This window comes from Rhineura floridana, chromosome 7 (assembly GCF_030035675.1).
Source record: "Rhineura floridana isolate rRhiFlo1 chromosome 7, rRhiFlo1.hap2, whole genome shotgun sequence".
NCBI classification, from domain to species: domain Eukaryota; kingdom Metazoa; phylum Chordata; class Lepidosauria; order Squamata; family Rhineuridae; genus Rhineura; species Rhineura floridana.
The window spans coordinates 124,427,801-124,455,746 of record NC_084486.1 but is presented as its reverse complement, the minus strand read 5'-3'; the positions used below and the strand labels follow the sequence as shown (position 1 = coordinate 124,455,746).

Sequence of the window (27,946 nt, the reverse complement as noted above, 5' to 3'; positions counted from 1 at the left end):
AGTAGGTAGGGACAAAGAGAACTATCACAATAATTACTGCCTAGAAATAGAACAGGACAACAAAAAGGGTAGAACAAGAGCCCTGTTCCAAACGATTAGAGAAATTAAAGGGAAATTTAAACCAAAAGTAGGGATGTTGACCCCTTCTAGGATGCACACCTTAACCTAGTGAGGGGGTTTGAGAGGGTTGAAGAAGCTAAGAGCAATGCCATCAGGAGTCTAGACCAAGGGAAATCTAAAACAAGAGTAGGGATGTTGAATAATCAACAGGGGAACACACTGACTGACCGAGATGAAATAAAAGGAAGATGGAAGCAATACACTCAAGAACTCTATAAAAGAGATGCCAGGATGACAGATTCATTCACGGAGGAACCGTATGATGAAGAACCAGAAATTTTAGAATGCGAGGTGAAAGCTGCTCTTAAAATACTTGGAAGAAACAAATCACCAGGAATAGATGGCATACCAATAGAGTTGCTACAAGCTACTGAGACTGAATCTGTCCAAATTTTGACAAAAATCTGTCAAGAAATATGGAAAACTAAACAATGGCCCACAGACTGGAAGCATTCAATATACATCCCAATTCCAAAGAAAGGGGATCCCAGGGAATATCGAACTATTGCCTTAATATCTCATGCAAGTAAAGTAATGCTCAAGATTCTATAACAAAGGCTTTTACCAAATACGGAGCGAGAAATGCCAGACGTCCAAGGTGGATTTAGAAAGGGAAGAGGAACCAGATATCATATCGCAAACATACATTGGATAATGGAACGGGACCAAGGAATTTCTGAAGGAAATCACCCTGTGCTTTAGAGATTACAGCAAAGCCTTTGACTGTGTACATCATGAAAAACTATGGAATGCTTTAAAAGAAATGGGGGTGCCACAGCATCTGATTGTCCTGATGAGCAACCTATACCCTGGACAAGAGGCTACTGTAAGGACAGAATATGGAGAAACTGATTGGTTCCCCATCGGAAAGGGTGTGAGACAGGGATGCATTTTATCACCCTATTTGTTTAATCTATATGCAGAACATAAGATATGGAAAGCAGGATTGGACCAAGATGAAGGAGGTGTGAAAATTGGAGGGAGAAATATGCAGACGATACCATACTACTAGCAGAAACCAGTAATGATTTGAAACGAATGCTGATGAAAGACTAAAGTAATGACAAGAGAATGAATTAATGAATTGTTTATTTTGGTCATAGACCAGCAGAAACAGCACAAAACAATTTGCATATAATTGATGTTTACAGAATAAAAACTGATCATAAGTTAAAAAGGAGTTTTAAAATCTTTAACTAAAACCTTCCAGCGAGCAATAGCAGCTGCGCAAAATTTCGCTATCAGTTCTGTAACCTCATGGCATTTGTCCTTGAGTAAACTGCGAGTGTGTGGTGTGTCTAAGGCTCTTGGCGTTTTGGTCAAACAAGGGGCAATAAAGAGATCACGAAGATCAGAATACAGCGGGCACTGGAGTAAAACATGGTCAATAGTTTTCACTGCGTCATCCTCACAGATGCACACCCGATCAAGATAAGGGATTTTCTTATACCTTCCTTCCAGAAGCGCTGAAGGAAGTACGTTGAAACGCGCCAGTGTGAATGATCTCCTATACTTAATAATGGTCAGTTTAGTTAAATAATCCGCAGGCACTAAAGATCTCACACTAAACCAGTAGGATGAGTATGCAGCCACATAGCTCAGATTATTTTGTAACTCAATGTCATAAAGACGTTGGCGTATGGCTTCCTTGGCCTTGTAATAGCCCAGGCCTATCACCGCCGGCTTTGATAGGCCTATCAAATGCAATTTTTTAATTACAGCGATTTGCCAGTGTGATTGGAAAGTGTCGATCAAAATTAGTGGAGCGAGCCCTAGGGGAGCAAATAACAATTTCAGCGACAGATTAAATCTATGGATCCATGCACGCGTTTCTACCAGAAGTGTCCCTAGCTCCAGGCGTAGCATCACGTTAGGGACACACTTAGGAACACTGAGAATACTTTTGGAGAATTTGGATTGAATACTCTCAAATACAGAATAATTACCCTGTAAACAAAGCTGGGCGCCGTACAGCAATTGGTGAAGAACCTTAGCATTAAATACCTGTAGGGCCGAGGGAATGTACTGCCCACCTTTAGAAAAGAAAAAGGTAAGTACTGCATTCGCACTTCTAATTGCATTCTCAGCCGCGTAGTTCATGTGCGGAGGCCATGATCCGGAAGAATGGAACAATATTCCTAAATAAAGGCCGGGACCTGTTCGATTTGGTGTCCGTTTAACTGCCAATGATAGTTAGGCCTTCTACGGGTAAAGACCACGATTTATCATGGTTAACTTCAAAGTTTTCCTCCTTACAATAAGCAGATAACGCTCCCAGAAGACGCCGAAGACCCACAGAAGTTAAAGATAAAAGAACGGCGTCATCAGCATAAAGTAGGGCAGATAAAGATCTATTGGCCAATTTAGGGGGGTGAGAATTTACAGTTGCTATGGAGGCAATTAAAGAGTTAATATAAACATTAAAAAGAGTGGGGGCAAGTACGCATCCCTGTTTGACTCCATTGGTAGTTGGAACCAATGCGGTCAGATGGCCATTGCGATTGCATCTCACCTTCAGATAGGTGTTTTCATATAAAGTGCGGATAAGAATTAGAAGACGTTTGTCGATATTGGACTTCCTTAATTTTCTCCATAGCCTATCCCTGGGGATCAGGTCGAAGGCTGCCTTGAAATCTATAACTGCAGCATAGAGGGATCCCCTGGGTCTTGAAGAATACTTGTCCACCAAGTGTTGTAGCACCAAACACTGATCTATTGTGGAACGCCCAGTTCTAAAGCCAGCTTGTTCGTCCACTAAAGTGTTTTCGGCCTCCATTCAATCTGTTAATTTCTCCAGAAGATGAGATGCATACAGTTTGCTAATGATGCTCAGCAGACTGATCGGGCGCTAATTTGCCGGGTCAGTTCTGTTCCCTTTTTTAAAAATAGGGATTATAATTGCTAGTCTCCAGTCCTCCGGGATGTACCCTGATTGATTGATAGAAGTAAATAGGCCAGCTAAGATTGGCACCCACCACTCTATATTATCCTTTAAAAGTTCCGGGGGGATATTATCAGCCCCGGGTGCCTTGCCCAATTTGAGGTTGTTGAGAAGAGTGGTGGTTTCAGAGATTGACAGTGGGGGCCAAATTGGAAGAGTATTAATATCCTCCCAATCTGAAAACGGAGTGCAGTATCCCTTCATGAAGATAGATCTAAAGTGGGCTTCCCGCACACAAGGGGAGATGTAGAAATCCAAACTAACGGAATTAGGTCGGCATCCTCTAGAGACCAGTCTCCAAAATGTAGACGTGTCTTTTGTTCTGGCGGCGTTTATTAAGTTTTGCCACGCTTCTCTTTGTGCCAATTTCTTTTTTTGCTTTATTGTGGCCTTATAACTTTTTTTTTAGCTCAAAATAATCTGCAGGGATAAAATTTAGATCTAGACTTCTGTAATATCTGTATTTATCCAGAAGGGAATTCTTTAAATTAATACAATCCTGGTCAAACCAGGATTTGGAACCATATGAGGAGCAGAGTAGCCTTTTTTGTCTTTCAGCAGTTAGTTGAGTATCGAAAGAGTTTATCATCTCCTGAAAGAGATCTACAACTGACTCAGGCACTTTGGTGGATAATAAAGACTCGCATAAAGTGAGGGAGCCAGTAGAATACAAGAAATTTGTTAAATTAGTCGCTAACTTAGGGGACCATTTAACACGCAAAAATCTTTGTTCCACGTCTAGATTTAACATAGGCTCACAAGTTACATGGAGTGACTGATATCCCAAATTGAGGGAAAGTAATAAGGGTAGATGGTCACTATCCCCTCTCGACCCCACACAATAACTGAGTACACCTGTTAGGAGGCTGTGTGAGACAACAAAATAATTGATCATAGATGCCCCCAAGGGCTTGATACAGGTGAATTCTCCACACAAGCACCTACCACTGTCCCATTCAGTATCACCAGATCTAATCTGTTAATCAGCTGGGTAAAACAAAGTCCAGCATAATTGCATCTGGCATCCTTAGAATGTCTGACCGGGAGGGGATGATCCATCTCCAGTTCTGTAATCTACCAAATTGTTCTTGGTGTCTATAGACCAGTCTAAACTGGCATGGTCCTCCTCCTTACTCAACACCCTCTTCGTCTCTGCAAAGAATTGAATAATTTTCATTTGTGTATCATACTTATTTGAGGGGGGTATCTGGAAAAGAGGAATACCCAGGGACTGGTATCCCGATCTCGTTAGCACCATATCTGCAATTGCTTCAACGATAAATTTTCTTGTAAACGTTTGTTGAGAAGCCAGAAGCCCTTGGATTTCTTGTTGCCTGTATCTTTAAGCCCCCGAGTAACTCCAGTAATGGCTAACACTGGGCTCAGTCAATTCCCGCACCTGGCGTGGTAGTCTCAAAGTGCCATTAATCATAAAGTTCACTGAGGCGTATGTATCCACATATTTATACACTCCAAGGGTTTTAAGGTTAGTTTGTCCGTGATTTCCACAATCTACACAAAGGGTTAAGGCTTGAGGAAGGAGCACAGCAGAATGCAGCCTGTCAAGGAGCTATTTCTTTCTCGGAGCTTAGTTGTTTTATCTTTGCTGTCTTGGCTGAGCAAGAATCTCAGCTAGATAACAAGCAGCAGGGGATTGTCGACAAGAGAAGATTTATGTAACTTTAAAGTTGACAATGAGGACATTGACCTTGTCAAGGATTATCAATACCTCAGCGTAGTCATTAACCAAAATGGAGACAATAGTCAAGAAATCAGAAGAAGGCTAGGACGGGGGAGGGCATGTATCACTAAACCCTAAAGTCAGGATCATTCAGACCATGGTATTCCCGATCTCGATGTATGGATGTGAAAGTTGGACAGTGAAAAAAGCGGATAAGGGAAAAATCAACTGAAACGTAGTATTGGAGAAGAGCTTTGTACATACCATGGACTGTGAAAAAGACAAATCATTGCGTGTTAGGACAAATTAAACCGGAAATGTCACTCGAAGGGAGCAGAAAAAGAGGAAGGCCAAACAAGAGATGGATTGATTCTATAAAGGAAGGCACAAACCTGAACTTACAAGATCTGAACAGGGTGGTTCATGACAGATGCTTTTGGAGGTCGCTGATTGATAGGGTCGTCATAAGTTGTAATCGACTTGAAGGCACATAACAACAACATAACTCCCACAATCTGTAATCATTGGCCATTCTGGCTGGGGCTGATGGGAGTTGTACTCGAACAACATCTGGATGACATCACATTGGCTAACCCTGATCTGGATACTGTTAAGGTGAACCGCATCTCAAAAGTCTAGTCTAAAAGGTAAGTGGATAAGAATGAAATTAAAGGTAGTATATACAAGACAAGGCACGGCCACTACTCAGTTTCTTCTACTTTTCTTTAGTCGAACATATATTGGAGAAGCTGGATAGCAAAGTAAATCCACTGAGCTCAATTACAGAGCTTATTTAAGACATTCAGGTATTATGAACCTGGACCAGGAATGCAGATCATTCCACAACAGTAGAGGAGGAGCTGAATCCACTACCCAGTCCTTCTCATGTGAATCTGCTGGCATCTGAGCCCACAACTCATGCCCTGAATCCTGAGGAAAAACCTCCACTACTAAATTCTGAACACTGGATCAGGAGACCACAAAGGAGCATTCCTCAAAAGAGTCCTCAGGGCTTGAAACTCCACTGTCTAGAAAAACATACCAACCCTTTAACTGGCCAAGTCCAGCATTCAGGGGGCGAGGCTTGCATCTCTTCCATTTGCGCTAAGAAACCATGGTGTAACTTCTGCCTTAGCTATTCTTGGTCCTTATCCAAGGTCCTGACCTTGCTTTGCTTACCCTTTGCATCTGTTACCTTCCCTTCTGTTCCTGGGCCTACTGATCTCTACCTTGCTTGGGCTATCACCTACTCTTGGTGGTGGACATCATGATGGATCAGGTCATCGTGGTTCAGTCCATTTGCTCATAAGCTTGAAATTAGATCTGTAGATGTTTCTTCTTAACTCAGGATGCACAGCTTAATAAAACATTCAAGACAAGTTGAATAAGCATTTACTCAATTCACATGTTGCAGAGAATAATGTTAAATGACCTTGAACATGGTGATTTGTAGGAATTAGCACTTTAGATGTGTCAAATATAAGGAAATTTGTAACTGTTGCACATAATGTAATATGCCTGTCCCTAAGTTCTGTAAATAAGTATCTTTATGTGGTGAAAGAGTTATTCAGTATAAATGAATGATCCATTTACAGAAGAGAAATGCTGTAACTATGTTCAGGCCTTTGTAAGAAACCTCTAGAAAGAGAATGCCCTTTTTAAGTAACAACTAAGTAATAACTAAGTAATTCAGGTGAAAGTAGAAGATTATTTAATGTTTGTGAAGAGTGGGTAAAAGCTACCAATGACCTTTATCTTACAGAATTGCAGGAAAGAACAAATGCAAAAGTCAAAGCTGTGAGGTAACTTTTTCAGTACAAGTTCCTGAAGTTATGTTCATGGATAATGGTAAACAGAAAGTGGCTATAACAAATCTCTCTCTCTGTCTCTCTCTCTCACACACACACAAACACACACATACGTTTCTCCTGCTAACATATTAACCCAGCTCACTTAAAATTAATGCAGTTTCTATATTCAACATGTCCTGTAGAGTCTCTCTTGGTAAGACTAAAATAGATGGACAAAAAGACGAAAATGTAACTTTCTTCCAGACTTTTGATATACTAGTCTCCTGAAAAGTCTATTGGAAGAAAAAGGGAATCATTGATCAGAATTATTGGTGCTGTCTATACAGGAGAAGTCCATGCAAAATCTTACGCAGGAAGGATACTTGAGGGAACACAAGACCTGAAAAATGCATTAAAAAAAATTGATCTGCTACAATCTTGGGACTGTACCACTTTCTGCTCAGGAAAGCTAGTATATCAGGAAGAGGTGGTCTAGCTATCCCTTCTCCCAGACATGCTACTTTTATTTATAGGAGAATATTCAGACATGGAATCCTTCCTAGGGCTCTAATCAGCCAGTCACACGATCCTCCAGTATACTCCATTCTATTCATCTTCCCCTCTGGTTTTTCACCTGTCCACCACAGCCATGCACAACTTGTCCACTGAACTATATTTGAGTGCCTCCCTTAGGGTTTTTTCCCCTTTATACTTCTGTAAACATTGCGTCAATCCCCTTATGCATGCATGGTTCAATTTTGGTGATGTAAAGATCCATACTCAGAGGATGTATTTACTATTAGTATTTGGACATGGTGATGCATTGGTTCCACTCTTATCTACATGGTTATAGACAGCAGTTTAGGGGAACAACTGTTCCTACCCTGGCATCATGCTATAATATCTCACAGAGTTCTATCATGTCTCCCATGCTATTTAACTATATGAAGCCACTGGGGCAGTTCATCCATGGATTTGGTGTAAAATGTCAACAAGAGAAGGCATTCTTTCATATAACCCAACCCTAAGTTGTTTAGGACTTTATAAGTCGTAGTCGTTGTCTTCTTCTTCTTCTTCTTCTTCTTCTTCTTCTAATATCCCACCTTTTCCCTCAGTAGGAGCCCAGGGCAGCAAACAAAAATGCTAAAAACACTCCAAAACATCTTAAAAACAGACTTTAAAATATCTTAAAACAAAACACCCTTTTAAAAACCTTTAGAAACATCTTTAAAAACAATTCCAACACAGACACAGACTGGGATAAGGTCTCTACTTAAAAGGCTTGTTGAAAGAGGAAAGTCTTTAGTAGGTGCTGAAAAGATAACACAGATGGCACCTGTCTAGTATTTAAGGGGAGGGAATTCCAAAGGGTAGGTGCCATTACACGAAAAATCTGTTTCCTACGTTGTGCGGAATGGATCTCTTGATAAGATGGTATCTGCAGGAGTATATAAGGGGAAAGATCATCTTTCAGGTATCCTGATCCCAAGCTGTATAGGCTTTGTACACCAAAACCAGAACTTTGAACTTGTCTTGGTACCTAATGGGCAGCCAGTGCAATTCAGCAGTGGGATGACATGTTGGCAATACCCTGCCCCAGTGAGCAGTTGCACTGCTGCATTTTCAACCAGCTAGATCTTCTGGACCAACCTCAAGGGCAGCCCTACATAGAAAGCATTACAGTAATCCAGCCTGGAGTTTACTAGTGCATGGACCACAATGGTCAGGCTATCCCAGTCCAGAAACAGCTGCAGCTGTCTTACCAGCCGAAGCTGGTAAAAGGCACTCCTAGTCACTGAGGTCACCTGGGCCTCTAGTGACCAAGTTGGATCCAAGAGCACCCCCAGACTATGAACCTGCTCTTTCAGAGGGAGTATGACCCCATCCAAAGCAGGCAACTGATCAATTATCAGAACTCGGGAACCACCAACCTACAGCGCCTCCAACTTGCTCAGTCTCAGACTTAGGATTCAGACTCAATTTATTGGCCCTCATCCTGCCCACCACTGAGTTCACGCACTGGTCCAGGGCTTGCACAGCCTCTCCCGATTCAGATGTTACACAGAATAGAGCTCGGTATCATCAGCATACTGCTGTCACCTCATCCCAAATCTGATGACCACTCCCAAGGACTTCATACAGATACTAAACAGCATTGGGAACAAGATGGTACCACCCTACAGCACAGCACAGTCAGGGGGCGAAAAGACAATCACCTAATGCTATTGTCTGAAAATGGCCCTGGAGATAGGATCGGAACCACTGTAAATCAGTGCCTCCAATACCCATCTCACCAAGTTGGCTCAGAAGGATACCATGGTCAATGGTATCAAAAGCCACTGAGAGATCAAGTAAGAATAACAGGGTCACACTCTCCCTTTCCTTCTCCCAATGAAGGTCATTCATCAGGGTAGCCAAGGCCAATTCAGTCCCATAACCAGGCCAGACCCTAAATTGGACTGGGTTAATAGCAAAACTTTAAATTTGGTTCAGTAACAGTCTGATAGCCATTTGTTTAATACAGGTATTATATGTGTGAGGTAGGATGCTTCAAGAACCTCTGTGGAGCATAGTGGTAAGCAGCGGTAACGCAGCTGAAGCTCTGCTCACGTCCGGAGTTCGATTCCAAAGGAAGGAGGAAGGAGGAAGTCGAATCTCCGGTAAAAGGGGTCGAGGTCCACTCAGGCTTCCATCCATCCGTGGTCGGTAAAATGAGTACCCGGCATATGCTGGGGGGTAAAGAAAGGCTGGAGAAGGAACTGGCAATTTTACCCCATAAATACGGTCTGCCTAGTAAACGTTGCAAGACGTCACCCTAAGAGTCGGAAACGACTCATACTACAAGTGCGGGGACACCTTTACCTTTTAGGATGCTTCAGTTTGCACCAGCTGCAGCTTCTGAACTAGCCTTATAAAATGTAAATGTACTGCCTTCAAGTCGATTCCGACTTATGGTGACCCTATGAATAGGGTTTACATGGTAAGCGGTATTCAGAGAGGGTTTACCATTGCCTATGGGCACCCTTTATATATTCATTGATTTAAATACAGAATGCAATGCAATAGTTCAGTCTTGAGGTTATCACTGTATGGCTATACTATCCTGGTCTAGAAACAGAGATAGCTGGTATACCAGCCGAAGCTGGCAAAAAGCCCTTCTAGCCACTGAGATCACTCCTGATTCAGACACAACAGAGAAACAGAGCTGGGTAGCATACATCAGAGTATACTGATGACACCATGCTCTAAATCCCCTAAGGCAGTGTTTCCCAAACTTTTTTTATGTTTTTGTTGCTGGACTACAACTCCCATCAGCCCCAGCCAGCATGGCCAACGGTCAGGACTTATGGGAACTGTAGTCCAGCAACAAAAAAAATAAAAAAGGTTTGGGAAACACTGCCCTAAGGGATTTGGAGAATCTTAGGGAAAGGGTTATAGCTCAGTGGTACAGCATCCGCCCTACACATACTACCAGATAGGGCTGGGAGAGAACCCTGCCTGGAACTCTGGAGAGCTGCTGCCAGTCAGTGTAGAAATACTGAGCTAGATGGACCAATGGACTGACTAAGTATAAGGCAGCTTCCTATGTATCTATGTACTGACTACTCCCTACAGCTTCATTTACATGCTAAATAGCAGTGGCAAGAAGATGGTTCCCTGCAGCATTTCACAGAATAATTGCTAGGAGACCGAAAAACAGCCACCCAATCCTACTCTCTGAGACCAGCCCTGTAGGTAGGAGAGAAACCATTGTAACACAATGTCTCCCAATCTGAACTACCGAGACAGTCCAGGGAGAAACCATGGTCGATAGTATAAAAATCCACTCATCAAGCAAGGGTAACAGCATTGCACTCCCGCATCCCATTCTCCCTCCCTCATCAGGGCAACAAAGGCTAATACTGTCCAAAACCCAGGTTTCAGCCCAGCTTGAAATGGGTCTAAATAATCAGTATCCTTCCTCTTTCAACAAGCCTTTTAAGGATGAGACCTATCCCAGTCTGCGTCTGTTACAATTGCTTAATATGTTTTTTAATAATGCTTTTAACCCTTTTTTAAAATTGTTTTTTTAATGTTTTTTAGCACTGTTTTGTTGTAATGTATTTTAAGATCTGTTTTTATGATGTTTTAAAGTGTTTTTAGCGCTTTGTTTGCCGCCCTGGGCTCCTGCTGGGAGGAAGGGCAGGATACAAATTAAATAATAAATAAATAAATAATAAATAAGAGTACCTGCAGCTAAACAGCAATCTCTTTAACACATTGCTTCAAAAGGAGGTATTAGCAACCGGACAGTAGTTGCTCAAAACCTCTGGATCCAGGATGGGCTCTTTCTAGAGTGGAAGTAAGGGTGCTAGACACTGAACATAACGACAAATTCATCACACCCTAGATCCACCTGGTGAACCCCCTTTGGCTAACTCAAATCAGCCATGATGGGCAAGAATTGAGAGGGCATGTGGTTGGCTGAACAGCTGCAAACACCTTGCCCACATCCTCAGGCCACAAAAACTGGAAATGATCCAATAAAATGTACCTGGACCTGCTACAACAGAATTCAAGTCATCATGGAAGTGAACAACTTGATCCTCAAAGTGCCTAGTAAACTTGTCACAGTAGGCTTCTGAGGGTTCCAACTCACCATTCACTGGGGTAGATGTTAACAGACAACATCACTTACAAAAGCTCTGCTGGACAGATGCAAAGGAGGCAGTAAAACTGGCCCTCTTTGCTCCCTCCACTACCACACAATAAGCAGAGTTATATTCTCTAGGGCATGTTTAGTCATCTTCACAACAAGTTTTATGCCATTTGTGCTCCAGTCATCTGGCCTGCTTCATTGCCTGGAGCTCTCCAAAGTACAAAGAAGCAACATGGGCTCCACAGCACGGGAGAAGACACTCAAGAGTGATTGTGAAGTGGACCATCCTAATTGGTCCTCAATCGCTACAAGGGAACTATCACCCTGAGACTGAACTTAAAAAGCCCACTTTGGATGCAATGGAGTGTAACAACTATAGACCAGTTGCCAACACACCTTTCTTGGCAAAGGTGGTGGAGACGGTGGTTGTGGAGCAATGTGGCATCCTGGGTCCTGGGCCTCCAACTCTCCTATCCCTCACGCCTAGGGTTCCCAGGTCAGAAGCATCTCAAACCCTGAGATTTCAGGGGTGGACCCTAGTGATGTCATGGGGCAGGCCCGAGTGATGTCACAGGGTGGGCCCGAGTGGTGTCATTAAACATGATATATTAAGCATAAACCACAGTTGCTTGGAGCATACAATTCAAACAAAAACATTTCTCTGATTGGAAATTAAAAATCTTAGCTAAAAGAAGGAGCCTGGGTAGGGAACATTTAATCTAGCCTACTTGCTTCTAGCAAGGGTTTCAGTGCCCTCAGTCACCAGGCCAGTCACTAGAAGGCCACTGTAGGAAGAAAGGAGCCTAGTGTTGTGGAGAAGTTAGATGGGAGCACTCGGGAGTAAAGATGGATGCCCCTGAAGGCTGCAATTGTAAACACACTTACTAAGGGACTAAGCCCCATAGCACTCAATAGGACTTACTTCTGAGTAGATATGGTTTGGATTGTGTTGTTGGTAAAGCTTGAACAGGGATCCTCTGCAAATATATCCATATCCAAGCAGGGTTGGCAACCCCCTGCTTGGAATGCCCTGCCCCTATCTTTTAATATGGCTGCTCCAAACTTCTGTACAGATTTGACCATTCATTTAAGAAAGAGGTTTGAGAAATGAGTAAGAGTAAGAAGATTCTCTACCCTTTTCTGTCTATCTTGTGGCCTGCTATAAATTCACTGTGACAGCCAACCCAATTCAAGTAAGTAATAATTGACAGAGAAAACACACATGGTTTGGTCTACCTTCACAGGCAGCTGCTTGGGAACAACAATTACAGCCACACTTCCCAATACATGAATTCTCTTTTACCACTATTAGGAAAGAAACAAACTGCCATGAAACCAGCAAGGTGCGTTATCAGTGGGTTTAAGGGGGTTGAGCTGAGCGGATGGAACCACTGTTGTTGCTTTTATGGATGTAAGGGAGTGAGATTAAAGGTAAATGAAATGGCTCTCCAGGATTCCAGGCAATAGTCTCTTCTAGAAATTGAATTTTGGACCTTTGCATGCAAAACATATGCCACTAAGCTACAACTCTCCCCCTGTTTAAAAAAGTATCTTTTAAAATGGTCCTTTTCAATTCACTAATGAATGCACATCATAACTAGGGCAGATCCACACCATTCATTTAAAGCACTTTCAACACATATTTGAAGCACATGAATCACTGCACAGAATCATGGGACCTGTAGTTTGTTCAGGGTCATGAGAACTGTAACTGTGAGGGGGAAACTACACTTCCCAGGATTCTTTAGGGAAAGTCATAAGACTTGGATGTGCTTTAAATGTATTGTGTGGATCTACTTAATAACCTTTGCCTGAATGTAAATCGTTTTAATTAATTTTTCAAAATGGAAATGAGTTATAAAGTGTACTGTGTGACCATGGGCTACTCACCATCTCTCAGCCTATCTGCCCCTCAGAATGAAAACAACGGAGGGGAACCATGACCACCCCAAGAAAGAAGGGCACACTTAAAATGTAGAGGTAGTAATAATCTACAACCATAGTGTAAAATCAAATACTTACTGGGACACAGTATGAAGAAATATTTATATAGGCATGACTGTCAGATATGTTTATTATTTACACAACCTGTAAAGATATTTATAGTGCAATCCTGTTTGTTTATTCGGAAGCAAGTCCCAATGCATTCAATGGGGCTTACTCAAGCAGGGAAGGGTGCACAGAACTGCAACCTCAAGTAATAAGGAACTTCATTCACCCAACCCAAAATTCAGAATCATGCCACTTTAAGCTGTTTTGCAACTGTTTATACTTATTTTTATGATTATTGGATTTTAAAGGGATTTATTTCTTATTGTGAGCTGCCTTGGTTTCCAATTACCAACCCTACCTTACAGGATTGTTGGAAAGACTCCATATACACACACACACTGCAGATGTAAAAATACATACACCCCATGTAACAGTTAATTTTTAAAGTAGTTGGTCATTGCAGAATGTTTTAAAAAAATCAGTATTTGTTTCCTCCTTAATAAAAACTAAGTAAGCCCTGCCTAACTGCTTTTAAAAATAGGACTGGAGAGAGAAGGAAAGATTTACAACACAAACACAAGACTTTGCTATGTTCAGTCAAAAGTCCCATTAGTTTACAGCACAATCCTAACCATGTCTACTTAAAAGTAACTCCTATTGAATTCAATGGGGTTTACTCTGGGTATGTTGGATTAGCATTGCAGCTTTACTCCCAGAAAAGCAAGTAATAATAATAATAATAATTTAATTTGTGTGTCGCCTATCTGGCAATGGCCACTCTAGGCGACGTACAATTCAGTTGCAAAATGCATCACAATAAAATACAAATAAAATACAACATGACAGTAAAATAGTAACAGTTCAGAGTAATAGGCAATTTGTACTAAAAATTAACCCTCCCCGGAAGTCCCAAAGGCCTGTCTGAAGAGCCAGGTCTTCAAGGCTTTGCGGAATACGTTCAGGGAAGGGGCATGCCGAAGATCGTATGGGAGGGAGTTCCAGAGAGTGGGGGCCGCCACTGAAAATGCCCTCTCCCTAGTCCCCACCAACCTAGCTGCTTTAGTTGGTGGGACTGAGAGAAGGTCCTGAGTGGCTGATCTTGTCGGGCGGCATAATTGGTGGCGCTGGAGGCGCTCCATCAGGTAAACTGGGCCGAAACCGTATAGGGATCTAAAGGTTAATACCAACACCTTGAATTGAGCCCAGAAAATAACTGGAAGCGAGTGCAGATCGAACAACACTGGGGTGATGTGTTCCCGGCGGCGACAATTTGTGAGTAGTCGAGCCGCAGCATTCTGTATAAGCTGCAATTTCCGGACCGTTTTCAAGGGTAACCCCACGTAGAGCACATTACAGTAGTCTAAACGAGAGGTGACCAGGGCATGTACTACTAGTGGGAGCTGATGAACAGGCAGGTAGGGTTGCAGCCTAAGAATGAGGTGTAATTGATACCAAGCTGCCCGGCTCACTGCCGAGATCTGAGCCTCCAGGGACAGCTTGGAATCAAGAACAACCCCAAGGCTGCGGACCTGGTCCTTTAGGGGTAATCTCACCCCACTGAACATCAGGTCAACATCACCCAACCTTCCCTTGTCTCCCACAAGTAGCACCTCAGTCTTATTGGGATTCAGCTTCAACCTGTTCCTTCCCATCCATCCACTCACGGATTCCAGGCACTTGGACATGGTCTCCACAGCCAACTCTGGTGAAGATCTAAACGAGAGATAGAGCTGAGTGTCATCCGCATATTGGTGACACTGCAGCCCAAATCTCCTAATGATTGTCCCCAGCGGCTTCATATAGATATTAAATAGCATGGGAGAGAGGATAGAGCCCTGTGGCACACCACAATTGAGAGGCCAAGGGTCTGAAACCTCCTCCCCCAATGCTACCTGTTGATGCCTATCGGAGAGAAAGGAATGGAACCACCGTAATACAGTGCCTCCTATTCCCAATCCCTCCAGGCGCTGTAGAAGGATACTGTGGTCAACAGTATCAAAAGCCGCTGAGAGATCGAGGAGGACAAGAAAGGTGAATTCTCCCCTATCTAATGCCCTCCTCATATCATCAACCAGAGCGACCAAGGCTGTTTCAGTTCCATGTCCAGTCCTGAAACCTGATTGGTATGGATCCAAATAATCCGTTTCATCCAAGTGTGTCGACAACTGATTAGCCACCACTCGCTCAATGACCTTGCCCAAAAATGGTAAATTCGAAATTGGGCGAAAGTTATTCAAAACCTGGGGATCTAAGGAGGACTTCTTTAAGATGGGCTTTACAATTGCCTCCTTGAGGGCTAATGGCATTACACCCTCCTTCAAGGATGCATTGACCACCGCCTTGATCCCCTCGCCCAGTTTCTCTTTGCAGCTCACAAGGAGCCATGATGGGCAAGGATCATTTAGACAGGTGGTAGGCTTCACAGTCGAGAGCACCTTGTCCACATCCTCAGAAGGGAGAGGCCGAAACCGATCCCATTTGACTGGCTTGCAACCGGCCAACTCTGTTTCATTCACTGCATCCACAGCGTACGGAATCGAGCTCCGCAAATGTTCGATTTTGTCAGCAAAGTGCTTTGCTAACTTGTCACAGGAGGCCTTAGACTGTTCCAAGGGTTCCTGGGCAACTGGACCGACCAGGCTTCGGACCACTTGGAACAACCTCCTGGGACAGCACTCTGCTGACGCAATAGAGGCAGCAAAGAACTTCTTCTTCTCTGCCTTTATTGCCACTTGGTAGGCAGTTACTGCTGCTCTACCTGTGTCCGGACATCTTCAGAACGGGATTTCCGCCACTGGCGCTCTAGTCGTCTCACCTCCTGTCTCAGATTATGCAACCGTGGTGTATACCACGGTGCTAACTGAGTTCTGTTCAGGGGGAGAGGACGTTTCGGTGCCACCCGGTCCAGGGCCCTGGTGATCCCTTCATTCTACTCCAACACCAGGGTGTCAACCGAGCGGCCTTCAGCAGGTTCCAGTTCCCCAAGCGGTCAGGAATCCTTCTGGATCCATCAGGCGTCTGGGGCGAACCATTCTAATAGGTCCTTTACCCCTGCGGAGGGTGTGAGGCATCGAGAAGTCTATGTTTACCAGGTAGTGATCTGACCATTAAAGCTTCATATTGGGAAGGTTTTCAAAACACTGCCCCTCTTCAACAGCCCAGGAAAATTTAAACTTGTTTGACTTCTGCACACAAGAGAAAAAAACTGAAAACTATATACTTACTCAATTGATGAGATTTTCAGAAAAGCAGGAAAAAACCAACCATTTTCTGGCATTGCAATGGGGTCTAGGCACTGCCTGGAGGTCAACAAATCACAACACTGACTTCACTTACTGGCTACAAACCTGAAAGGGCGGAGTTAGAGCAGCTAGCTAAGAGACCTTTTCTCGGAATTTGGGGGAGCTGACGTTTTGGTGTATATCTTGTGAACCAGACCACCAAGGAACTTAATTTTTCCTTTAAAATGAAAGCTGAGAGTCCAGAGATTAAGGTGACTCACCCAGAGACCCAGAGAGGACCTCCAAAATCTGGAGTCTCTAGCCAAAAACTGGACACCTGGCAACCCTACTCATGCTTGAAACAAGTGACCCCAAGGACGCCCACCTCCGTTTTGGCCAGTTACTTACTGCACCATAACCCTCAGCAACCCCGCTTTCCCCCAGTGTGCCTACTGAGTTATATATAGTTTCTATGTGTGAGGGTAACTGTGGATATTAGGTTTAACTTTTAACTTTTTATTTAGGTAGTGTTATAAAGACCAACCATGCATGTGGAATTTTATAGAATCCAACAAACAAAGATTTATTATGATCACAATATAAATGTTATAATGTAACCTACTGGGAGAAAAGGCAGTAAGTAAATAAATAATATAGTCCTAAACCTACCTTGCCTACCTATCCACACTAAACCAACCCACAATAAGACCCCAAACCCCACATCCTAATGTTGACAGAACAAGCCCCAAAATCAAACCAATACTGTCATTCCTCCCTTTTTAAAAAACCTTTCACTCCTCCCTCGCAAACATTCCAGCCAATCATGCTAAACATTCTATTAACTCTATCATACCTGAATGTAACTTAACAGCAGAATTTTTCCTCTTAAACACAAATATGTGATTTCATCACAAGCAAATGCAGATATTCCTGGATGATTGTCTAGATCCATTACAATCTGGATTCAGACCTGGTTCAAACAGAATAATAGAATAATAGAGTTGGAAGAGGCCTATAAGGCTGTCGAGTCCAACCCCTCCTTAATGGAGAAATCCAAATTAAAGCATACGGGCAGATGGCTGTCCAGCTGCCTCTCAAATGCCTCTAGTGTTGGAGAGCTCACCACCTCCCTAGGTAATTGGTTCCACTGTTGTACTGCTTGAACCATTAGGAAGTTTTTCCTGATGTTCAAAAGCTGGTTTCCTGTAACCTGAGCCCATTGTTCTGTGTCCTGCACTCTGGGATGACTGAGAAGAGATCTTGGCCCTCCTCTGTGTGGCAACCTTTCAAGTACTTGAAGAGTGCTATCAGAATCAGCCTGGGTCTCCCTGATGGATGACCATTAACATAAGAGAAACAGGGGGAGTTTGACCCTGTTACTTCTGCTCAATCTCTCAGTAGCCTTTGATACAGTATGCTGATGACACATAACTGTACTTATCAATAACATCTGAATCAGGAGAGGCTGTGAATGGCCTGGTTTGGTGTCTGAATGCTATAGTGGACCTGATGAGGATCAATAAACTGTGCTTGAATTCTGGGAAGATGAAAGCCATTTGGGTAGGTGGTTTCCATTTCTGAGAGACAGGCAAGGTACCTGTTCTGGATGGGGTCACATTCCCTCTAAAGGACCAGGTCCTTAGCTTAGGCATACTCCTTGATTCATCTTTGTCACTAGAGGTCCAAGTATCTTCTGTGGCTAGGAGTGCTTTTTACCAGGTTTGTCTGGTTCATCAGCAACAGCTGTTGCTGGACAGGAATAGCCTAGCCACTATAGTCCATATGTTGGTAATCTCAAGGCTGGATGACTGCAATGCGCTCTATGTGGGGCTGCCCTTGGGCCTGATCCAAAAGCTTTAGCTGATACAAAAGGCAGCAGCCAGACTGCTGATGGGGGCACGTGGCAAACAACATGTGACATCACTCTTAAAACATCTGCACTAGTTGCCCATCTACTATTGAGCCAGGTATGTGGCCCGCCCATCCATCCATCCATCCATCCATCCATCCATCCATCCATCCATCCATCCATCCATCCATCCATCCATCCATCCGTTTTATTTGTTTAAATCGCTTGATGTTTTTTAAATAAAATAGCAGTATAGAAATATATATAAAAACAAACATATAAACAAACTTTACCAGGAAATGGTCTGGCCATGGCAATGTTATCGCACACTTTATTTATTTATTTCTATCCCACCCCTTCTCCGAGTAGGAGCCCAGGGCGGCAAACAAAAGCACTAAAAACACTTTAAAACATCATAAAAACAGACTTTAAAATATATTAAAACACAACAACCATTAAAAATATATTAAAACAAAACACGTTTACAAATATTTTTAAAAAAGGTTTAAAAGGATTTTAAAAAAAGGTTTAAAAATATATTGTATTTTAACAAAAGTTTTAAAAACATATTAAAAAGCAATTCCAACACAGATGCAGACTGGGATAAGGTCTTTACTTAAAAGGCTTGTTGAAAGAGGAAAGCCTTCAGTAGGCACCGAAAAGAAAACAGAGATGGTGCCTCTGTAATATTCAAGGGGAGGGAATTCCAAAGGGTAAGTGCCACTTATGCCAAAATACAATTTAAATAACATCCCAGAAGAATATAAAGATCAAATAAGGAACAGCTTTGAGGCTTTAAACTTAGTTGACAGAGAACCAGAAGAAGTATGGACTGAAGTCAGAGACATTATCAGGGAAGAATGCAAAAACATAATACTTCTTGTTAAAAAGAGAGAAAGACCTCAATGGATGACTGAAGAAACCCTTAAAATGGTTAAAGAGAGAAGGAAATCAAAAACAAAAGGAGACAGAAACACAGTCAGAACCCTAAATGCAACTATACAACGTTATTGTATAGAAATAGATAAGGACAACAAAATGGGAAGAACAAGAGCCCTATTCCAAAACTTTAGAGAAATTAAAGGGAAATTTAAACCAAGAGTAGGGATGTTGAATAATCAACAGGGGAACACACTGACTGACCGAGATGAAATAAAAGGAAGATGGAAGCAATACACTGAAGAACTCTATAAAAGAGATGCCAGGATGACAGATTCATTCACGGAGGAACCATATAATGAAGAACCAGAAATTTTAGAATGTGAGCTGAAAGCGGCTCTTAAAATTCTTGGAAGAAACAAATCACCAGGAATAGATGGCATACCAATAGAGTTGCTACAAGCTACTGAGACTGAATCTGTCCACATTTTGATAAAAATCTGTCAAGAAATATGGAAAACTAATCAATGGCCCACAGACTGGAAGCGTTCAATATATATCCCACTTCCAAAGAAAGGGGATTCCAGAGAATGCAGTAATTATCGAACTATTGCTTTAATATCCCATGCAAGTAAAGTAACGCTCAAGATTCTACAACAAAAGCTCTTACCATATATGGAGTGAGAAATGCCAGATGTCCAAGCTGGATTTAGAAAGGGAAGAGGCACCAGAGATCATATCGCAAACATATGTTGGATAATGGAACGGAGCAAGGAATTTCAGAAGAAAATCACCCTGTGCTTTGTAGACTACAGCAAAGCCTTTGACGGTGTAGATCATGAAAAACTATGGAATGCTTTAAAAGAAATGGGGGTGCCACAGCATCTGATTGTCCTGATGCACAACCTATACTGTGGACAAGCGGCTACTGTAAGGACAGAATGTGGAGAAACCGATAGGTCCCCATCGGAAAGGGTGTGAGACGGGTGTATTTTATCACCCTATTTATTTAATCTGTACGCAGAACATATATGGAAAGTGGAATTGGATCAAGACGAAGGAGGTGTGAAAATTGGAGGGAGAAACATCAATAATTTAAGATATAAAGACGATACCATACTACTAGCAGAAACCAGTAATGATTTGAAACAAATGCTGAGGAAAGCACAAAGGCCGGACTACAGCTTAACATCAAGAAGACTAAAGTAATGACAACAGAAGATTTATATAACTTTAAAGTTGACAATGAGGACATTGAACTTGTCAAGGATTATCAATACCTCGGCACAGTCATTAACCAAAATGGAGACAATAGTCAAGAAATCAGAAGAAGGCTAGGACTGGGGAGGGCAGCTGTGAGAGAACTAGAAAAGGTCCTCAAATGCAAAGATGTATCACTGAACACCAAAATCAGGATCATTCAGACCATGGTATTCCCGATCTCTATGTATGGATGTGAAAGTCGGGCAGTGAAAAAGGTGGATAAGAGAAAAATCAACTCATTTGAAATGTGGTGCTGGAGGACAGCTTTGCGCATACCATGGACTGCGAAAAAGACAAATACTTGGGTGTTAGAACAAATTAAACCAGAACTGTCACTAGAAGCTAAAATGATGAAACTGAGGTTATCATACTTTGGACACTAATGAGAAGACATGATTCACTAGACAAGACAATAATACTGGGAAAAAAAGAAGCAAGTAGAAAAAAAGACCAAACAAGAGATGGATTGATTCCGTAAAGGAAGCCTCTTACAAGATCTGAACAGGGTGGTTTATAACAGATGTTATTGGAGGTTGCTGACTCATAGAGTTGCCATAAGTTGTAATCGACTTGAAGGCACATAACAACAACAAAGCACTTCACGCGATTTGGAAACTATACTTCTGTTAAGATGTAGGCCAAAAGAGCATTTGCCATTTTTACAGTCACATCACACTGTTGGCTCATATTCAGCTTGTGATCAACAATTCCAAGATCCATCTCGCTTGTAAGATGATGATGATGATGATGATTGCATTTATATACCGCCCCATAGCCGAAGCTCTCTGGGCAGTTTACAACAATTAAAAACATTAAAAACAAATATACAAATTTTGAAAACCCATTTAAAAAAAAAAATTTAAAAACACATGCTAAAATGCTTGGTAGAAGAGGAAAGTCTTGACCTGGCGCTGAAAAGATAACAGTGTTGGTGCCAGGCACACCTCATCAGGGAGATTGTTCCATAATTTGGGGGTCACCACTGAGAAGGCCCTCTCCCTTGTTGCCAGACTCCCAGCTTCCCTCACAGTAGGCACCCGAAGGAGGGTCTTGGATCTTGAGGGTAGTGTACAGGTGGGTTTGTGTCGGGAGAAGCGTTCCATCAGGTATTGTGGTCCGAAGCCATGTAAGGCTTTATAGGTTAAAACCAGCACCTTGAATCGAGCTCGGAAACATACAGGCAGCCAATGCAAGCAGGCCAGAATCGGTTTTATATGGTCAAACCGTCTGGTTCCTGTTACCAATCTGGCTGCTGCATTTCGCACAAGCTGCAGTTTCCAAACCATCTTCAAAGGCAGCCCCACGTAGAGCGCATTGCAGTAATCTAACCTGGAGGTTACCAAAGCATGGAAAACTGAAGCCAGGTTATCCCTGTCCAGATAGGGGCGTAGCTGGGCCACCAACCAAAGTTGGTAGAAGGCACTCCATGCAACCGAGGCTACCTGAGCCTCAAGTGACAGAGATGGTTCTAGGAGAACCCCCAAGCTACGAACCTGCTCCTTCAGGGGGAGTGCAACCTCATCCAGGACAGGTTGGACATCCACCATCTGGTCAGAAGAACCATTTGTTTTCTTTTTCCTAGGTATAGCACTTATCCCTGTTAAATTTCATTCTGTTGTTTTCAGTCCAATGCTCCAGCCTACCAAGATCACTTTGAATTTTGTTTCTGTCTTCCAGGGTATTAACTATCCCTCCCAATTTTGTATCATCCGCAAATGTGATAAGCAATCTCTGCACCTCCTCATCCAAGTGGGCTCCTGCTCGGAGGAAGGGTGGGATATAAATCAAATAATAAAATCAATCAATCAATCAATCAATCATGAAAATGTTGAACAGCACTGAGTCCAGGACTGAGACCTGTGGTAAGCCACTGGTTACCTCCTCCACTTTGAGAAGGAATAATTAATAAGCACTCTTTGACTATGATTCTGTAGCCAACTATGGATCCACCTAATAGTTGTGTTGACGGGAGCCCACATTTAGCTAGCTTGATCATCAGATTATCATGGGACACTTGTCAAAAGCTTTGGTGAGGTTGAGATATATTATGTCCACAGCAAACCCACAGTCTACCAGGGAGGTTACTTGATCAAAAAAGGAGATAAGATTAATCTGGCAGAATTTGTTCTTGACAAATCCATGTTGGCTTCTAGTATTCACTGCATTGTTCTCAAGGTGCTTACAGACTGACCACTTTATAATCTGCTCCAGAATTTGCCCAGGGATTGATGTCTGGCTGACTGATCTGTAGTTCATAGGTTCCTCTTTTTTTGAAGATAGAGACAGCATTAGCCCTCCTCCAGTCACCTGGCACTTCACCCATCAGCATTTTAAAAATCTCACACCTAGTTCTCACTGAGATGGAAAACCGGTGCCATGCCACTTAAGACTGCAGGATGGGGAAATTGTATGACTGAATGCTCTTCCATACAAATAAAATAAAGTAAAATTCTTTACACACTTAAATACATATCAGAAAGAAGGCTGTGTTAGGACCCTAGTAGTTCTAGGCACCCTGCTGGTTTTTTATATGCTGGAAGGAGCATACATTTATGGAAGCCCACACCTGCAGTCTGAAGTGATACAGTGCAGATACAGTTTTACCACCTCAGTGTGAGGTTCCTAATCTGTAAAATGAAATTAAAAATTACCTTACATGATTGGGTTTTTGTGAGAATAACCAAGTGAAAGATTATTTTAACAACTTACGAAAAGCATTAACTGCAGGAATCACACTGATTACATCTGGAATGCCCACACACTCCAGATAGCAGATACATTAATTCCTTACTTTTAAAAGATTTCCCTTTGATGCAGCACTTCAATATTGTATTAAAAATTAATTCTAACCATACAAGTCAAAACAATTTCAAACGTTACTTGCTCCTGTTTTAAAACCACAGTTCTCTTCCCTAAAGGACAATTTATTCAAGGTTCCCCTGGTTTGTCCTCGTCCTTTCTTTCTGCTCACGTGGGCTTTATTTCCAAGCCTATTCAATATGATGTTTTCCAAGCATGTACCACGTGAACTGTTCATATAAATGGAGCAAATTAAACTGTCTCCACATATATCCTATCACATTTGTAGCCCTGATTTCTCTCCTTAACACGTGGCCAACACAGCATATTATCTCCCTGCAGAGGTTGACCTCAGGATATTAGATTCTGCCATACAGCTCTCTTATACTAAACTGAGGAGAAACACTTAATCACCCCTGCCTTTTCAGGGAAAAATCAACTTTAAATTTGCTGTGATGAAAAATCAATAAAGTAGTAATTGCTTGGCTTATCATTGTGTGAAGGAACAAATTGGGAAGCGAAGCTTAGCGTCCACACAGATTTCAGAGAAACACGTGGAGTTTCAGGATCACTAAGCTAGAAAAGGAAAAGGTCTCAGAGCAATAATTAAATCTACTCATGCTGATTTTCTGCCAAATTTATTTCCCAAGTGTATATAAAATGTTTCACTGCTTACTAGCTAGGCATAACTAATCAATTCAATACTGGGCCAACACACATGAGAAACAAAAATGCAAATTCAGGAATGAAGGCATCAGGATAACATATTCATGTAAGTATTAGTTAATATTGTTTCTTGAATGTAAAGAAAGGAGTCCTTAATTTAGCGCTATCCCTTTGATATTTAAGATTACCTTCACAAATGTCTTTTCCCTACAATACCCTCTAAATCTTTTACACACTGATTCATTCCAGGTACAAAAATAGTGCTATCACTGTCAGATAGTTTAATCATCTTCCACTTCACATTTTTCAAATTGTATGTTTTCATGAGCAGCTCCATTTTAACAAATCAAGAAATCTTTTAATTGTATTATGCATGATATACTAAAGCCAACCATTTAAGTATCTCAGGGCAGTAATCCAACATGCTTGATTTTAATATGTAAGGTACCGTTTTCTTCTTCAGCAGTATTTACATTGCACCTTATCACAGTGCTATTGTGACTACATATTTAATTTACTTTTGAGTTTGACTAGCCAGGCCTAGAGTTTAAAAAGAAAATCAAGTCTGCCAATAAAGTTGTCATAAATTCTGTCACCATCATAAATAAAACGTGAATGCTATTTTCAGTTAGTCCCAAATTAAAATTCCCTCTGCCATTGAAAACATTCTTGTAAAAGTGGTGTATTTTTATTAATAGACCTAATTTCATGCAGCAAATTAGCATAGCTCCAAAGTGCAATTTGGCTCTGTCAAATTTACATTAGGAGGGTTTTTTTCTCATACGTTCCCTTCTCTGCTACAAAAATATTTTTTCTCAGAGAGTCCTTCAACTATTTATAGGGACTGTGATAATTAAAGCATTTAAAGTAACACAAGCCCCCTAGTGTTTAATCTGTAGCTCAGGTCAGCTGTCTGTAGATTCTAATTTGTCCTCCATTTGTATTCATGACAGGAAAATGCTGCATATGTAACAGCAAACCAGCAGGAGGGTGTAGTGGTGGGCTTCGAGGTCAAATAATTTGATTTCTGAGCAGATTACATGTAACATCCAACATCTAATCTCACACCTGATTTGGCAATAAAATTACAATAAAAGTAATGCTAAGACACTATTACTAAGGGGCAGATAAAATAATAACCTTTCTTCATGAGCTGGAAAACAATATGCTTATTTATACCACACATTTTGCTTAGTAGAGCAGTGAAGCGAAAGCTTTTAGAACCCCCCATTCTAGAATTCTGCTACTTCCAGAGTGCTCCTTTAAAGCTTGAGGGAGGAGTAGGGAAAGGTCACTGCATTTATTTTAAAACAAACCACAACAAGCAAAGAAGGGGGAATAAAAGCTGAGCACTCAAAGAATTAGTAATTTCAATTACAAATTAATTTTTCTGCTTCACTTATAGTTTTTGTTGGATGCAGAAATTAAAGTATGTATGTTGAGATAACATATTGCTAAGTAGAATAGAAGTTCAACAGTAAGTTTTAAAATATACCAAGACAACAATTATACTTCATCTTTCCTTCAAAGGTTAACTTTCACACATCCAAATATGTCAAAAGCACCTGTCAGAATGTTACGGTTATCTGATTTTTCCATCTTCTACATTGATTCATAAGGTTTTCTAACATGCAATTTTTAAAAAATAATTGCAAAAGATCTTTTAGTTTCAACCTGGACTTCATTTCAAATTATTTTTCAAATATATTATATCAACAGAATTCTTACTACAGACAGGATCTGCTACTGAACTAGTGGGGATAATTTGTCACATAATCCTGTCTTATGTTCCTTTTTGAAAATACATGAAGCTTACATATCTCCGTCTATTGTTTCCCCTACTGGTGAAAGTCCCTGCTGTAGGCTCCTCAGGGCAGAGAACTATCTTTTTAGTTATATTACTTTGTAAAGTACTATGTCACAGCCTTCCCTTCTTTAACTTGGTGTCCTCTAGATATTTTGGACTACAGCTCCCATGAACCTTACAGCCAGCATGGTCATGCTGGCTGAAGGTGAAAATAGTTGTAGTCCAAAACACCTGGAGGACACCAGATTAGGGAGGTTGCACCATGTAAATTTCCTGGGAATACTGTGTATCTTCTCACTTCCCATGGCCCAACCTAAATGACTGAAGAATCTGGACACAATTTTAACTCTCCTTGCTGAAAAGACTTCCCCTTAGTGCCATTCAGCTCCCTGCTACAACATCCCTTCAGATGTTGTACTCCTTCAGCTCAAAATAGAACTGTTGGTTCTCTACCTGAGTGGTAGTTCTGTGTTGCTGGAAAGAAACTTATCAGATTGGATTTCGGCATCACCTTGTGGTCACAAAGACAACTTGAAGGAAGTAGGCAGCTCCCATAATGCACTCATTCAGTTTGCATCCTTGCCTAACTTGAACAAGTCAAATAACAGTGATGGGAAAAAAGGCTATTTCCCTACAGATCTGTAGTTGTGGGGGAAAGCCCTTGGGGTATAAGTGAAGAACAGCCAATACTAGAAAGAGGGCAGCCAATAACAGGGTGAGGCCTGAGGAGTTTCTTTCCAGCAACACAGAACTACCATTCAGGTAGGGAACCAATGGTTCATTCTCGTGTTGCTGGAACGCCCTAAAGCTTCCATGAAGGGTGGGATACAAGAAGGTTGCCCTTAGTTAGGAAACACCTGCTGGAGGACCCTTCTGCCAAAGACTGCCTTGCACAAGACATGCGTGTCAATTTTATAGTGGCTAGTAAAGGAACTTGGGGATGCTGAAGTTGTCGCCCTGCAAATTTTGTCTATGGAAGCATTAGTTGAGAGTGCTGTCGAGGTGGCCACAGCTCTCACAGAATGGGCTGTGATCTGGTCAGGAGCAGGTAGTCTCTGAGCCTCATAGGCCAGAGCTATGCATGCTGTAACCCATCTTGAGATTGGAACTTGTGGAAGAAGTTACTCTCAAGCAAGCAACCCTAATGAGAAAAGGGGTCCAAGATGGGTGGGAGTTTCTAAAAAAGGAAATTCTAAAAGTGCAATGGCAAGCAATTCCAACAAGGAAAAAAGGGAGAAAACAGCAGAGGAAGCCAATGTGGCTTCACAAAAAGCTTAGAGATGACCTGAAAATAAAAAAGGACACATACAGGAAGTGGAAAGAAGGCCAGGCCACAAAGGAAGAGTACAGGCAGGTATCACGGAATTGCAGGGATGGCGTCAGGAAGGCTAAAGCTGAGAATGAGGTTAGCGAGAGATGCTAAAACCAACAAAAACGCTTTCTTCAGGTATGTCCATAGTAAAAGATAGAGAAAAGAAATGGTGGCACAGCTACTCAATGAGGACAGGCATTTTAACATGTGTTTTAAATTGTTTTTATATTGTTTTAAATTTTAAAATTGTGTTTTTAAATTGTTTAAAATATGTGTTTTAAATTGTATATTTGTTTTAATGTTTTTGATTTCTGTAAACCGCCCAGCGAGCTTCGGCTATGGGGTGGTATACAAGTGCAATAAATAGATAGATAGATGAATAAATAAATAAATAAATAAAAAACAAACAGATGACAAAAAAAGGCAGAAGTGCTCAATTCCTACTTTGGCTCAGTCTTCTCCCAAAAAAGGGTCTATGACCCTCCTGGGAAACATGAAGTGGAAGGGGCAGGATTGGAGCTTGAGATTGATAGACAAACAGTCAAGGAATACCTAATCACTTTGAACGAGTTCAAATTGGCAAAGCTCAATAAACTGCATTCTAGAGCATTGAAGGAATTGGCTGAAGAACCCTCAGAACCGCTGTCTATTCTCTCAGAGAAATCGTGGAGGACTGGTGAAGTGCCGGATGACTGGAGGAGAGCTAATGTTGTACCTATCTTCAAAAAGGGCAAAAAGGAGGAACCAGGGAACTACAGACCAGTCAACCTAACATCAATTTCTGGAAAAACTCTGGAGCAGATTATAAATCTCTAAGCACCTTGAAAACAATGCAGTGATTACTAGGAGCCAACATGGATTTATGAAGAACAAATCCTGCCAAACTAATCTTATCTCGTTTTTTGATCAGGTAAACCTCCCTTGTAGACTGTGGGAATGCTGTGGACATAATATATCTCGACTTCAGCAAAGCTTTTGACAAAGTAT

At 41.7% G+C, this 27,946-nt stretch overlaps 1 protein-coding gene across 7 annotated transcripts in view; it reads right to left on the bottom strand.

Moving 5' to 3' along the window:
• Nucleotides 1–27,946, bottom strand: part of RSRC1 (arginine and serine rich coiled-coil 1) — a 355,437-nt gene that overhangs the window by 35,988 nt on the left and 291,503 nt on the right. For 6 of the 7 annotated variants that reach the window (XM_061637162.1, XM_061637160.1, XM_061637161.1 and 3 more), the window contains one exon: nt 9,091–9,261. The exons of the other annotated variant lie outside the window; for it this stretch is intronic. In XM_061637162.1, the coding sequence (XP_061493146.1) occupies nt 9,091–9,261 (171 nt within the window). The remainder of the gene's footprint in view (nt 1–9,090; nt 9,262–27,946) is intronic. 7 annotated transcript variants of the gene reach the window in all.